The 15,919-nt window shown below is 49.9% G+C and overlaps 1 protein-coding gene across 6 annotated transcripts in view; it reads right to left on the bottom strand.

Moving 5' to 3' along the window:
* The window catches only part of LOC140395386 (fibronectin-like), a 161,807-nt gene that overhangs the window by 35,401 nt on the left and 110,487 nt on the right, over nt 1–15,919 (bottom strand). For 4 of the 6 annotated variants that reach the window (XM_072483085.1, XM_072483095.1, XM_072483109.1 and 1 more), the window contains 6 exons: nt 14,827–14,991; nt 12,831–12,986; nt 10,667–10,780; nt 9,314–9,583; nt 7,396–7,583; nt 784–871 (listed from right to left, as the gene is read on the bottom strand). In XM_072483085.1, the coding sequence (XP_072339186.1) occupies nt 784–871; nt 7,396–7,583; nt 9,314–9,583; nt 10,667–10,780; nt 12,831–12,986; nt 14,827–14,991 (981 nt within the window). The remainder of the gene's footprint in view (nt 1–783; nt 872–7,395; nt 7,584–9,313; nt 9,584–10,666; nt 10,781–12,830; nt 12,987–14,826; nt 14,992–15,919) is intronic. The other 2 variants (XM_072483103.1, XM_072483128.1) reach the window with 1 other exon arrangement.

The following is a 15,919-nucleotide window of genomic DNA, read 5'->3' as shown; positions in this document are numbered from 1 at the left end:
GTAGAGTACTCTTTCGAAGGGTTGGTGCAAACCCGATGGGCCAAATGGCCTCCTTCTACACTGTAGGGATTCTATGATCTAAGATGGACTGATGGAGGCCCAGAGACTAGCAACGTTGTGTATGTGGAAATATGTGGGGCTGGATTCTCCCAAACTGGCGTAAAACTGCTGGTGTTTCACTCCCAAGTTTTCTGCAAAAAATAAAGAGCGATTCATTTACCTGCAGGGGGCTAGCAGGCACCCAGGGAGCCTCACGCAGCTTTGGCTGCTGATACAGGCCCATGCGCACGGTGGCAGCCTCCAGCGGCCATACTGAGCGTCACGGTGGCCTCAGACTGCGGACCATCACGAAGAAACAAGGTCCCCCTGAACGGCCGCTTGCCCCTGCATTTGACCGGCCTGATCGCTGCCCCGACCACCATAAGGCCATCCCCGGTGCTGCATCCCCCCCCAGGCGGCCACGGACTGAGTCCGCAGCCGCCGCGCGAGATTCCCGATGGGCCATATGTGTTTAGAACCACGCCGTCGGGAAATCAGCCGGTCAGGATCGGAGTATCGCTGGGAGGGCCTCTGGTAATGGCCCCCCAGCTGCGCTGCGTGATTCACGGACAAGTGATTTTCCGGGGCCCGGAGAATCGCCGGACGCAATTCTCCGCCCCCGCGCCAAATGCGATTTTGGTGTGGAGCTGCGGAGAATCCAGCCCGTGGTCTGATTGTCTGGGCAAGGGTTTATGTGTCCGTAAGTAATATGGATATGCAAATGGAGGTAAACAAGATACTCACTGTCCAATGTTGCTTTGATGCCCTGCAGGGGCTTACTGGTTAACTCGTTCTTGATGGCGGATACCAAGATGTTGTATTTAGTTGCGACCTGATTTAACAAAGATTTACAGGGAAATTACTCAAGCACAAAAACAGATCATTTGCCCCAACTGGCTTATGCCAGTGTTTGTCCCACTCCTGGGCCTCTGCCTACCCTTCTTCACCTCATCCTATGAGCGTATCCTTCTAATCTTCCCTCCCTCATGAACTTACCCATCTTCCCCTTAAGTGATTCTCTGCTGTTCCCCTCAACACTCTGTGTAGCAGTGAGGTCCACTTTCTCATCACCCTCTGCACAAATTGGCAGCACGGTAGCCTTGTGGATAGCACAATTGCTTCACAGCTCCAGGGTCCCAGGTTCGATTCCGGCTTGGGTCACTGTCTGTGCGGAGTCTGCACATCCTCCCCGTGTGTGCGTGGGTTTCCTCCGGGTGCTCCGGTTTCCTCCCACAGTCCAAAGATGTGCAGGTTAGGTGGATTGGCCATGATAAATTGTCCTTGGTGTCCAAAATTGCCCTTAGTGTTGGGTGGGGTTACTGGGTTATGGGGATAGGGTGGCGGTGTTGACCTTGGGTAGGGTGCTCTTTCCAAGAGCCGGTGCAGACTCGATGGGCCGAATGGCCTCCTTCTGCACTGTAAATTCTATGAAAAAAAAAAAAAAATTCTCCCGAATTCCCCACTGGATTGATTTATTGAGTACCCTGTACCTGCGGCCACTAGTTTTGGGCTGACTCAAGTAAAAGCTATCACCACGATGGCAACCTGATCAAACCACTTGCATCGTTTCAATGACCACACCCCTCAGCCTTCCCTTTTCTGGAGCAATTTGGGTCAAGAATTGTTGTTCAAAATTCTGCGGCTCAGGAACAGGGATAATCCATTCAGTCCCATCTCTTTAACTCTTGTATTTGACTCAAGCACTCATTGGATTCCTATGATTCCACCACCATTATTACAACGACAAAAGCTTTGTCAGCCTGTCTTTATATGGAGCCTTTAATGTCCCAATGCGCTTTAGAGAAATTCACATTGAGCCACAGGGCAGCACGGTAGCACAGTGGGTAGCACTGTTGTTTCACAGTGCCAGGGTCCCACGTTCGATTCCCGCTTCGGTCACTGTCTGTGTGTTTCCTCCGGGTGCTCTGGTTTCCTCTCACGTGTTCCAAAAGACATGTTGTTAGGTGAATTGGACATTCTGAATTCTCCCTCTGTGTACCCGAACAGGTGGCAGAGTATGGCGACTAGGGGATTTACATAGTAACTTCATTACTTCAGGTTAATGTAAGCCAGGGATGTGACAATAATAAAGATCATTATTATTAGGAGATATTAGCGCAGATGATCTAAATTGTGAACAAAGGCGTGTATTATACCAAATTAGGGATGGGGGCACGCGGTGAGGGGCAGAGAGAGAAGCGCGTAAAAATCTTTCAATCTCTGTTTTCAAATTTCTCAATTGAGTCGCACCCTCAGCTGTGTTTTGCTCGGAGAGTATCAGATTCCACTTGGTGTGAACATAGCTTTATGGCAATCATTCAGCAAATTAATTCAGAATTCATAACTCCTCTATATTAAGGAATAAAGACCCACAGGGTAAGTGTGCCAACCATGGCAAACAAGGGAAGTTAAAGATAGCATGGGATTAAAGGAAGAGGCTTATAATGTTGAAAGAGTAGGAAGCCTGAGGGCGATTACAGTATTCAGCAAAGGATGACCACAGAGTTGATCGAGCCACAGACAATAGGATGAGAGAGTAAATGATCAAGAAACAGCAGAGGAAAAAGATTAGATTGTAAAAGGTTCTCTCGGTTTGTAGAAAGGATGAGATTAGCAAAAATAAACATTGGTTCCCTTCCAGGTTGAGACCGAAATAACTGGGGAAATGGCATAGACATTAAACAAGTACTCCAAAGTGAGCGAGCCTTTCGCTGGAAATCCCAGCCTTTGTATCTGTCGGCGTATCTTTGCGATACATATTCCAGAAATAATAGGGAATCAAGGGTGTAGTGAGAATAAGGAACGGAATATCAAAGGGGAGATTAACGGAACTAAATGTGGGCAATCCTTTGGAACAGATGGCCTACTTGCTTTAAGAGATGGGACAATGATCGTGGATAAATTAGTTTTGATCTTTCAGCATTCCCTTGGAAGCAAACGTAACACACTACTCAAAAAAGGAGCAAGTAGAGAACTATAATTAGTTATCAGGAAAAAATAGTAGCAGGAAGAACAGGAAGTCTATCATCGGGATGTGGTATCAGGGCACTTAGAAAATCATAATATAATTGGACAGAGTCGAGTTGGATTTATGAAAGCGTTGACTAATCCATTAAGAGTTTTTTGGGAGATGAAACTAGTCAGATGGGTAATGGGGATATGGTATATTGGATTTTCAAAAGGCATTCAATAGGGTGCCACACTCAAGGTTTTTACACAGAATTTGGACCCTTGGGACTTGGGTAATATACTAGCACGCATTGAAGATTGGTCAATGGATAGGAACCAGAGAGTCGGAATATGTGGGTCATTTTCAGTGAATTACATGAGGGGGACAAGCATAATGTATCCGAATTTGCTACTGTACAAAGCAAGATGGGAAAATCGGATGTGAGATGGAGGTAAAGAGGCTGCGGAGCCTTATGGACAGATTTGGTGAATGAGCAAGAATGTGGAGTATAGGACTTTGGGTGGCAGCCATGGAGTGAGTGGTCGCACATTTGGTGGTTCCCGCTCAATTTGTATTTTTTCAGTCTTTCCCCGCCCAAGGGGTGTAGTATTTGAGGACAAGCAGTGCAGGAGTGCCCAGGGAAGGTAATACTCCTCTGGTGTGGCAGTATACGGATCAGCGGATGAGGAGCGCCACGAGAAAGAAAGAGCAGTTGAAGCAGGGGAGTTTATGTGGTGCGCCACAGGGAAAGATGGCGGAGGGCAAGGGGGCAGCGTTGCCTGCCCAATGGTCAATGGAGCAGCTGGTGGAGTTCTTGAATAACAAGTTCCAGAAGCACAGGAAAGAGGCCCTGGAAGACCTGGCCAAGGAGGTGGCCCACTGAGATCTGGGAATGAGCAAGTTGAGCAGAGGCTGGTGTTCCAGGGCCGGGCGATACAGAAAGTGGAAGAGGCGGTAGGAGAGCATGAGGAACAGTTGGCCTCATTTGTGGTGGAGTTGGGAGTGATGTGAGAGAGCCAGAAGAGGCTGAGGGAGAAGTTGGGGGACCTGGAGAACCGCTCCAGGAGACAAAATATAGGATTGTCTGGATACCTGAAGGCATTGAAGGTGTAGAATCCGCGGTGTATGTGGCGAGTATGCTGGAGACGTTGATGGGGAAAGGGGCCTTCAATCAGCCTCTCGATGTGGACCGAGTGCTGAGGAGTAGGCCGCAGGTGGGGGAGCCGCCGAGGGCAATGGTAGTGCGCTGCATCACTTTTTGGATAAGGAAAGGATCCAATGATGGGTGAAACAGACCAAGAGGTGTACCTGGGAAGGGAGTGAGCTGGGCGCGGAGTTGGTGAAGAGGAGGGCCGGGTTCAACAGAATAAAAGCTGCCCTCTTTGAGAAGACGGGTGAAGTTTGCAGTATTATACCCAGCCCGCCTGTTGTGACTTTTCAGAAATAGTGGGCTGCATTCTCCATTTCTGAGGCTAATTTCCGGAGTTTTCGGAGAACACAGGTGATTCACGACAGGAAAATCGACGCGAACCCCTCACCGCGTGAAACGCCCACTGATTGCGCCAAAAACAGCCGGAGAATGGCCGGGTCCCGCAGCCGCGCAGGGCTGATGACCTGCACCAGTCGCACCGTAAGACATGGCGCCGGCCATACGCCTACCCTAACCCATCAACCGCGGACCCACAGCCCACCCCCTGGCCACCCTCCAGAAGTTCCCACAGCCCTAGCAGAAGCCCCCCCGGCCAGCGACATGGACCCTGGCCGAGTGTGGTGGCGCTGGACACTGTCCGCAGCCGGCACGTCGGGTTCCCGATCGCTGGGACCACAAGTGCCCATGCCGTCGGGAACTCGGCCCATCGGCTTTGTTGTTGGCACCTTTACCGTTGCCGCCGGCTAGGTACTCCACGAGCTCTAAGGGTGTGGGGGTATTGGAGGCAGCATTTGGGATTGGAGGATGCCTCAGTATGGGCACCGATCTGCGATAACCGTAGGTTTGCGCCGGCGGGGCTTGATGCGAGGTTTAGGGGGTGCCGGCAGGCAGAGATTGAGCACTTTGGGGACTTATTTATTTGGGGCAAATTTCTGGGCCTGGAGGAAGAATATGAACTGCCCAGGGAGAATGACTTTAGGTACCTGCAGTTTCGGGACTTTGTGAGGAAAGAGGTGCCCGTCCTTTCCTGGGCTGCCGCCCTGGGGTTGCAGGACAAGGATGAAATACGGGAGGGGAAGGTGTCGAATTTTTATAAGGAATTAATAGAGTGGGAGGGAGACCTGGTGTGGATTATTAAGCCTAAATGGGAGGAGCAGCTAGGAGGGGAGGTGGGGGCTGAGATGTGGGAGAAGGCCTTGCGGAGGGTGAATGCGTCCTCGTCGTGTGCGAGGCTAAGCCTCACCCAGTTCAAAGTGGTGCATAGGGTTCATATGACAGTTGCGAGAGTCAAGTAGGTTGGGGGATAGGTGTGGGCGGTGCACGGGGTCGGGGGCAAGGTCCGCAAATCACAGTGGGTGGCAAGGTAGCATAGTTGCTTCACAGATCTAGGGTCCAGGTTCGATTCCCGGCTTGGGTCACTGTCTGTGCGGAGTCTACGCGTTCTCCCCGTGTGTGCGTGGGTTTCTTCCGGATGCTCCGGTTTCCTCCCACAGTCCAAAGATATGCAGGTTAGGTGGATTGACCATGCTAAATTGCCCTTAGTGGCCAAAAAGGTTAGGTGGAGCTACTGGGCTACAGGGATGTGGTGGAGGTGTGGGCTTAGGTAGGGTGCTCTTTCCAAGGGCCAGTGCAGACTCGATGGACTGAATGTAAATTCTTCGATCTGATTCTATGACATATTCTGTGCGTGTCCGAGACTGAGGGGTTCTGGCAGGGGTTTGCGGACGTGATGTCTGAGGTGCTGGTGGCGGAGGTGATCTCGAGTCCAGAGGTTGTGATATTTCGGGTATCGGAAGACCCGGGAGTCCAGGCGGTGAGAGAGGCTGATGTTTTGGCCTTTGCTTCCCTGATAGCCCGGAGATGGATTTTGCTCGGGTTGCGGGACTCAGAGCCACCGAAAGCAGGGGGGGGGGGGGGGGGTGAGGGACCTGGCAGAATTCCTGAGGCTGAAGACGGTCACGTTCGCTCTATGAGAGGGTGGCAAGATGGCACAGTGGTTAGCCCTGCTGCCTCAGGGCGCCAAGGACCCGGGTTTGATCCCGACACTAGGTCACTGTCCTTGTGGTGTTTGCACATTCTCCCCACGCCTGCATGGGTCTCATCCCCACAACCCAAAGATGTCCAGGGTGGGTGAATTGGCCACCCTAAATTGCCCCTCAATTGGATAAAAAGAAGTGGCTGCTTTAGATTTATTAAAAATAAAGTCGCTCTGTGAGGGTCGGTAGAGGGGTTTACCCAAAAGCGGAAGCCGTTATCGATTTCTTTAAGGAGAATTGAGGGGTCAGCAAGAGACGGGGTTGGGGAGAGGGGTAAAGAGGTTTCAATGGGAAAGGCGAGATGTGGTGGGGTGTTGGTGTCAGGGGGGCAGGCGGGTTGTGGTTGTTTATTGAGTTGTTTTGCTGTTCTTCTGATTTTTTGTGTATATATATGAAAATGCATTAAAAAAAATAGAGTATAAAGTGGTAAATTCAAAGTGTATCACTTTGGAGGCAATTAGTGAAAACAAAACATGCTTTACATGGTTGAGGAGGTTGAGAAATGTGGTAATCAGTAAGACCTGGGAGTTCTTCTGAAACACAGAAACACGCTGCCGAGGACCTGGGTTCGATCCTGGCCCCGGATCACTGCCCGTGTGGAGTTTGCACATTCTCCCCGTGTCTGTGTGGGTCTCACCCCTACAACCCAAAGATGTGCAGGGTAGGTGGATTGGCCACGCTAATTGGAAAAAAGAAATGTTAGATGGCGCCTTTAGTCAGTGTGTATTGTCTAGAATTTAGAAGAATGAGAGGTGGTCTCATTGAAACTAGGCAAAGGCCTTGAGAGATTTGACTGCCGGGATGCTGAGAGATGCAGGGGAACATACAACATGGAGTCACGTTCCCAAAATTTGTGGTTGGCCATTTTGGATTGAGATGCTGAAGAAAATTCTTCACTCTAGGTGTGTGGATCTTTATAATTCTCTACCCCAGAGGGTTGTGGATGTTCCGTCATTAAGTACAGAGTGATAGATTTTTGTAAACTATGGAAAGAGGACAAAAAAATAGGAGCTGAGGGAAAATATCAGGCATGGTCTTGTTGAATGCTAGAACAGACCCGAAAGGCCTTCTCCTGTTCCTATTTCCATTTAGCTTCCCATGTTGCGCGTGCTTCCTGATCTTACTCCTGAAGTGCCTAGTGCTAATTTTAAGGAACTTTACATCCCAGTAGCCAACAATTAAGTTGGAACTTTTTTTTGCAATGGAAGAGGAAGACTCACCATGAGACCGGAGACTGTGGCACTCGTGTTCTCGGGGGCCAGTTTCAGCTCCTTGCTCGGGCCGTTCTTCTCCCTTGGTTTCACCAACACAAGGTAGCCTGTCACCGGGGCATTAGGTGCGTGCCAGCTAATAGTCATGCTCGTTGGAGTCACTTGAACGAACTCCAGGTCAGTCGGAGATGCAATGGCTGTGAGGCAAATAGAATTGGCAAAATGAAAGCAAGAACAAAAGGAAGTGCTGTCATTATGGTGATGTAAGAAAGCCATTTGGAGATGTCATTTGGTGATGCATTTTGCACACAGCAAGCTTGACAATAATGACCAAATATTCTGTTGTTTTGAGGGATAAATATCAGCTGATACACCAGGGAGAACTCCCCGTCTTTGGAATGGTGAAATGAGATCTGTCACATCTCCTGGAGAAAGGGGAAAGAAGGCGGAACTTTAGGGTCTTATCGCAGTGGGGCGGAGCCTGGAATTGCGGCGAGCCCTTCAAGAGTCCACCGACTTCCGTGGAACTGGAAGGTCTCGGGGCTGGAAAACTTGGGAGAGCAGCCAAAAGTCCATTGGCTTCCAGTGGCACTGAGAAACCCTGGCCATTGTGTTTTTCGGTGGAAGACTACAGTGGAGGGTTCTGGGTGGAATGGCACTGTCCTTCCATGTTGGAGGGGGACATGGTTCTAGCCCAGACAACGAGGAGGCCTAAGTTCCCATCCTCTACAATGGTCCTTTGAGATCTGGGATTGGACCAGTTCTTGGCCTAGTTCTCAGTGTCAGGCTGAAATTGAGCAATCGCCTCCTGGTCGCACGAGAAAAAAGCTAATGTGAGGCCGGGGAATGGATGAGAAATAAGCCAATAGTGAATCATCCCCCGATATTGGCCGTTGACCTCAAGCTCCGCCTGAAGGCGAAGTATAAGAAGCCGGTGTCTTCCCCCGCATGCCAGTTTACTATCGGGCTGCTGGGGAACAGACACGCTTAATAAATTGTAGCGCACAAAGACTCCATGAGACGAATATAGTGAAGTCGATGAGGCTTTATTAAGCGTGTCTGTTCCCCAGCAGCCCGATAGTAAACTGGCATGCGGGGGAAGACACCGGCTTCTTATACTTCGCCTTCAGGGCGGAGCTTGAGGTCAACGGCCAACCAGGACCCGGGATCTGTCAGCCAATGACATTAGGGCTTCCAGTCCCACATGACCCCCAATACATACTACCACATACACTATACCCAGGTTTTTTTTGTATCCACTTCAGAGGTGCGGGCAAAGATTCCAGAGTCTGAGAGTTCAGACCTTGACAGCTTGAAACTCTAGATTTAACTTTAAAAATCTAGTATCAGGGAATGCTGTTGGATTGTCATTTAAAAACCCAAACAATTAGCTAATTGTCCTTCAAGGAAGGAAATGTACACTCCTTATCCAACTGATATATCACTCTTAGTCTTCCGCCAAATTGATTGACATCTAACCGACCTTTGAAGTGTTCAGCGAGCCCTGCAGTTGGATCAAACAAGTTAGTATGCTCGGAGGCCAAGCTTCCTGAGTTTAGACTGCCGCTCTACAGCATGCAACATGCAACTGAAACAACTCACAGCGCACATGCAGAGAGACTGGGCCCTAAGGCCACTTGGAGCAAACAGCAGTCCATTTAAGAAGTTTCCATGTACAGCAACATGAGAGCTCATGACTGAAATGAGGCAAGGTCTCCCGATAATAGCAGCATTATTACACAAGAAAAGTGCAGCGAGTGGTGGATAGCTCTAGAATACACATTACGTGCATAAAATCATTCCCAGTCATTAACAGCCGTGCGTTCTCCAGGCGGGATTGACGGGGGGTTTGAACAGGCTGGGACTTGGTGGTGTTGTCACTCACGGCCCTCTGTGTGTTTCGGTAAGTTCAGGTGTAGCCACTTGCCTGTGCTCTGTATGCCTATCAAAGGGGTGCTCTCCTGGGCATCATACATGGCGTAGACCTGCACTGTGTACTCTGTTCCCGGCCGCAAGCCAACCAGCTCGGCAGAATCGTCCCTGAAGTGTGGGCTGGGCAGGAGCTCACGGAGCCCATCCTTGGGGCTGGAATAGGTCACTCTGTATGCCGTGACCTGCCCCTCGGGCCTCTCCCAAGCCAGCCGGATAGAATCCACCTCGACGTCCGTGAACGTCAGCCCCTTTGGACGGTCGATGGCTGTCAGGTGAAGAAAGAAGGCGAAGCAACACACAGAACAAAAAAAAAAGTTAAGTATCTCCTTCTGACCGGCTTGCTTCCAGTCGCAGTGTGCGACAACGGTTTGACATGGTGCCAAGTCATCGTGCGAGAAAATGAACCGCAGGACGTGCAACAGGAAGTATCTTGCAGGGGTCGATTTGAGTCAAGTCTTCACGATCCCTTTTAGTGCTCGGTAGACAAAGAGACAGTTTGCAAACCGTTCCCACACTTACCCCCCACTCCCCCTCAGCATTTTACTTCAGAATAGATAAGTACACTATTGCAGAACGCATCTACATATCCAACAGCTCTTGAGGATTAACAACAATGGCTATCTGATATAGTGAGGCTTCATGTGGCTCACTGCGACTTATCAAAGACCAATCAATGGAAAATGAGGCACCGATTTTCCATTCCATTCAGGCAGCAGATACTGAGACCTGATAAGAGAGTAGGGGAAGGAGATGGCTGAGAGAGAGGGCTTCACCTAATCAAAGCAAAGAGAATCCATTTGTTAAGTTATAAAACAGCTTGTGATGCAGAACTTAATTTGACCTTTGAATCAGTGGGATGGACATGCAAGTACTGGGTCTCCTTTGCAAACGTAAGGCACTGAAAAGGGACAGGCTCCTGCAACTGTCTGGTTTAGGCATACACAGTCGGGCTCACTTCAGGCTGCCAGTGAGGAAATTTCACGCGAAGGAAGCACATGTTGGAAGACCAAGGCCTCCGGCTTCTCCAACTCACATTCTCCTCAAGTTACTGCTCCTTGCTAGGGGCCCGCATGCAAACCCTTCTACACAAATCCATCATCGCCCTGCCAAATGTTATGAAGCCAAACATTATGGAGGGGGAGGGGTTGGTGGTTGCAATTGGGCAAAGGAAATGCCAGGCTGCCAAAGTGGTTCACCAGGATCTGGGTAGGCCCAAGCCTGCCCGTGGTTTTAAACCCATCCCTGCACCCATTCTCTTTTCAACCTTAAGGACTAACTGGAGAGTGTTCCAGATGGGTTTGGGAATAGTGGGAGAGTTGCCACTGTGCATGGGTTGAAAAATACTTACAGGTATCTGACGTTTCGATGAGCTGCACGCTCTCTCCATGCTCTCCTTGGGCTTCCACACTGACCGAGTACTTGGTGTTTGGCTCCAGGCCTTCGAGAGTCACTTCAGTTGCATCTAAAAGCAGAGGACACGCAGAAGGTTGATTTTTCCTCTTCACCCTATTCAAATACCTTCAACGGCCCCACCCAGTCAGTCAGACAGCCTCTTCCTTTTCCCGGTTTCACTAATATATAACTAATAATTCAGTGATCAAAGAAAAGTTTAACATTTTTGCTTGGACCCGAGGAAAGGGTGAGTGCAGACTATTACCCAGGATCCCAGCTTTGGTTAAATGACTGCCGACATGGTGCCGATCAGTGGGTACCCAATTTCTGACAGACTAGACTCCTTCTGCAAAGGCTGACCTCCCCCAACCAGTCTTTGAAATGGGGGGGGGGGGGGTGTGGAGGGTGGGTTGAGAGAGAAAGAGTCTAATCCCTCCTGCAGCTAGCTTTGGGAAACGTTAATAAGAGCTGGGCAGTTCAGGGGCACTGATGGAATGGGGCTCTTCAACTCGTGCAGCCCCCACTTCAAATGGGGGCAACACAGTAGCACAGTGGTTACAATTGCTTCACAGCTCCAGGGTCCCAGGTTCGATTCTCGGCTTGGGCACTGTCTGTGTGGAGTTTGCACGCTCTCCCCGTGTGTGCGTGGGTTTCCTCCGGGTGCTCCGGTTTCCTCCCACAGTCCAAAGATGTGCAGGTTAGGTTAGGTGGATTGGCCATGATAAATTGTCCAAAAAAGGTTGGGTGGGGTTACTGGGTTACAGCGATAGGGTGGAGATGTGGGCTTAAGTGGGGTGCTCTTTCTCTTTTTTTTTAAATATAGAGTACCCAATTATTATATATTTTTTCAATTAAGGGGCAATTTAGCATGGCCAATCCACATAAACTGCACATCTTTGGGTTGTGGGGGTGAAACCCACGCAGACACGGGAGAATGTGCAAACTCCACACAGAGAGTGACCCAGGGCCGTGATTCGAACCCGGGTCCTCAGCGCCGTAGTCCCACTGCTAACCACTGCGCCACGTGCTGCCCGTGGGGTGCTCTTTCCAAAGGCCGGTGCAGACTCGATGGGCCAAACGGCCTCCTTCTGCACTGTAAATTGTACAAATTCTATGAAACTTCCTCTGGTGTTCTGGTGTGGCAAGTCGGATTGGTAAGCGTCAGCTGAGCGAGCCCCCCCCCCCCCACATCAGTAATACAACTCCCTACATCCTGCCGACAACATGTACCCCCTCAAATGGTATTTCTGTAACTAGTCTGCAGGCAACCACTGAGATGGCACCTGTGGTGATCTCGGGTTTGTCCCTTTAAAGGCAACACCTGTCCTGAGGGACCAATTGGGACTGAGAGTGGGGAATCACTCCAGGGGCTGGAGTCTTCTCTTAGGCACAAGACATAGATAGAAGACATCTAGTAGGCATGAGCGGCATGTTGCAACAGTGGTTAGCTATGTGGCCTCACAGCGCCAGGGACCTGGCTCGATTTCAACCTTGGGTGACTGTAGTGGAGGTCGCACTTTCTCCCTGTGTCTGCGTGGGTTTCCTCTGGGTGCTCCGGTTTCCTCCCACAGTCTAAAGATGTGCAGATCAGGTGAATTGGCCATGCTCAATTCTCCTTAGTGTCCAACGGTTGGGTAGGGTTACGGGGAATGGGGCAGGTGTGTGGGCCTAGCTGGTTGCTCTTTCGAAGGGTTGGTGCAGACTCAATGGGCCGAATGGCCTACTTCTGCATTTAAGGATTCTATGATTCTATGTAGGAGCAGGTGGCTACTCTCGAGTAGCTGTGGGATTGCTGGCCTCGGTATAGTTTTTTTCATTAATACCTTTCGTGTTTGTAAAGACGTCTTGAGCGTGCATCTTTATAGCACCATTACCCATTAGCTCCGCATTCTCAAGCTACAGATTAACCTGTCCCCACACTGACAGAAAAAAGGTCCAACCCAACTGTCTGCACTCCTCTTCTGAAGATCTGACTCTTGGCAAGGCCGATAGAGCATTTTTAACAGTAAATTCTCGATGTGTTTAATTAGTCCATGGCAGTATTACAATATTGGCAGATGAAGGCCTTGTCACATCAGATAAAGACCCACCCACCACTGTGCGTATATCTGGTGACTGACCTCCAGCGACAGTACGGGTTATAACTGGGCCTTTGCCCCTCTTTGGGGTGCTGGTGATCTTGTAACTGATCACTTTGGCGGTGGGAGGTTTCCAGCTGATGACCATGCTCTTGTCATTCATTGGCTGCACCTTCAGCAAAGTCGGCGGGTCAATCTCTGGAAAAAAAAGGGGAGAAGTGGAAAAGGTGGGGCTCCAAACTTAGGAATCTTCCGGCCCTGCCCGCTTCCTGGGTCTTCTGGTCCTGCCGGGAGTCAATGGACTTTTGGCTGCCCCCACTCTGTGGTGGACCCCACCACTGTAGGGCCATAAAACGCCAGCTTGAGAATCATATAACGCTTCCAGAAGAAGGACATTCAGCCCTATCAAGGCCATGTTGTGTCTCTAAAAGAACAACATCACCTACTAGACCCTTCAGAGATTCGCATTTATCTCCCCCCGGCTGTTAAAAAGACTCCATTGCATGTGTGGTACAGGAGAGAGGTGGCAAGCTGAGGACATGGGCTCAACATGACACTGTGCTTTGCCATTTAAATCCCAGTGGGTGCCCTCAGCAGTAGGCACGACGTTGGCGTACAGCACAGACCTGACTTTCTGACACGAGAATTCGGCGTGACTGGCTATACTCCTAGCTGGCTTCCGATAAGAGTGCATCTGTGGCCCTTAGGCCCGAGGCTTGGTTAAGGCGAGGCGGCTTCACTCCGGAGCTGCGTTGGGAGGAATGGAAAGCAATTTCTGTGCTCCAGCGTCGCCGCCTCTTAAACTTGACAAGAGCAAATGGAAGCTACATTCTGGCAGCGCATATGATATGATCACCAGGGGACATTCAGCCCCTCAAATCTGTGCCACTCATCATTTGGATCATTATCCCAACTCCAGTTACGCATCTGTTGTTTCATATCCCCAAATCAACTAAACTCTAACCATCTCCGTTTTGAGACTTTCAACTGGTCCCCAGCATCAGCGTTCAAGGAGAGTTCCAGATTTCCTCTACCCTTTGTATGAAGAGGTGCTTCTGGACATGAAATGAAATGAAATGAAAATCGCTTATTGTCACAAGTAGGCTTCTAATGAAGTTACTGTGAAAAGCCCCTAGTCGCCACATTCCAGCGCCTGTTTGGGAGGCTGGTACAGGAATTGAACCGTGCTGCTGGCCTGCCTTGGTCTGCTTTAAAAGCCAGCGATTTAGCCCTGTGCTAAACAGATTCTAAATTTTAAGGTTATGCCCCTTATTCTGGATTCCCAGTACCAGCTTCTCATCAATCCCATTACATTTTGTAATAATTCCAGTAGATCACCCTTTCATCTTGGAGATATATATAGGTTATGCAATCTACCCTTGAGCTGCCACAGACCTCAATCTATAACCATTTAATCCCCAGCATCTACCGAGAGTGGTGGGGCACTGATCATTCCATCTTCCTGGGATGGTGCTTTCAGACACCATCTCCTTGTCAGTTGGGTGCCGACCCAGACCTGGATCAAAGAGGTGAAAAGTGAGCTGTTTTTCGACCCGGGTACCACCCAGCCCCAGGTCAGTGTGGCATTGCTGCCTCAAAACAAAAGCCAGCTTGTTAATGTTATCCAAGTGCACTTCTCACTGGGGTGTTCTCAGATCAGCCAGTGGAATGACTGGCCCTGTAAACCAGAGGACATAAATGTAAGATGACCAGTAAGAGAACCAGGGGAGAACTGGGATTTTTATTTACACAGCGAGTTGTGGTGAGCTGGAATGCATGGCCTGAAGAAGCAATGGAAGCAGATTCAACAGGAGCTTTGTAAAGGGAATAGGATAAAAACGTCCAGCAGGAAATTTGCAGGGCTTGAGGGGAGAGAGCAGGGAGCTAGATCGCTCTTTACAGAGACACAGTGGGCAGACTGATCAAACTAGCGCTGAGTGATCCAGTGACTTTGTCAAAATTCGGCATGCAACCAGGCACCGCAGGCAAAACAAATTCTTCACCACCGACAACCTACAACGCCCTCCCCCTTCCTTACCTGTCTTCTCTGAAGCCACAAGAGGCTTGCTGATTGCCGGGCTGTCTCCCCGGCCAGTGACGGCATACAAAGTTACTGTGTATTCGGTGCCGGGCTTCAGGTTAGGTATGGTGACGGTGGACTCGCCACCCGGCACACGTATCTCCTTCACCGGGCCACGGCCTCCTGTGAGGAAATGTGGCGGGGGGGGGAATGAAAAATTAAAAGGTTACTTGTGGTCGAAAATCACACTAAACACAAGAAAGGCATTGTGGGATACGCGCAGTACTAATCATTTGACTTTTACGTATTCCACGTGTTTTCCTGAAGTAAACACAAGGGTCGAGAGAACTTGTTCAAAAAATAATTTTTATTAAAAGTTTTCATAAAATATCAATAACAAAATGAGAAAGAAAAAAGAACCCAGGGTTAAGTACAAAATACAATCTAAAAAAACAACCTCCCAAACCCCTCCCCCCCTGTACATAAATAATAAATTAACATTAACACCCCGACTTAACACAACAGGTGTATACACCCCCTCAGACCCTCCAGTGTAAATAACATAAACAAAAATAAAGTAACCCCCCCCCCTCGGGTTGCTGCTGCCATTGACCAATGTCTATTGTTTTGCCAGAAAGTCTAAGAACGGTTGCCACCACCTAAAGAACCCTTGTACCGACCCTCTCAAGGCGAATTTCACCCTCTCCAATTTAATGAACCCTGCCATATCGTTGATCCAGGATTCCACGCTTGGGGGCCTCGCATCTTTCCACTGAAGGAGAATCCTTCGCCGGGTCCCAGGGACACAAAGGCCAGAATTTCAGCCTCTTTCGCCTCCTGCACTCCCGGCTCCTCTGCCACCCCAAATATTGCGAGCCCCCAGCCCGGTTTGACCCCGGATCCTACCACCCTCGACACCGTCCTTGCTACACCCTTCCAAAATTCCTCCAGCGTTGTGCATGCCCAGAACATATGAGTGTGATTTGCTGGGCTCCCTGAGCACCTAACACACCTGTCCTCACCCCCAAAGAACCGGCTCATCCTTGTCCCGGTCATGTGTGCCCTGTGCAGCACCTTAAACTGTATGAGGCGGAGTCTCGCGCACGAAGAG

Source organism: Scyliorhinus torazame, chromosome 2, assembly GCF_047496885.1.
Source record: "Scyliorhinus torazame isolate Kashiwa2021f chromosome 2, sScyTor2.1, whole genome shotgun sequence".
Classification (NCBI taxonomy): Eukaryota; Metazoa; Chordata; class Chondrichthyes; order Carcharhiniformes; family Scyliorhinidae; genus Scyliorhinus; species Scyliorhinus torazame.
This window is presented reverse-complemented; position numbering and strand designations above follow the sequence as displayed.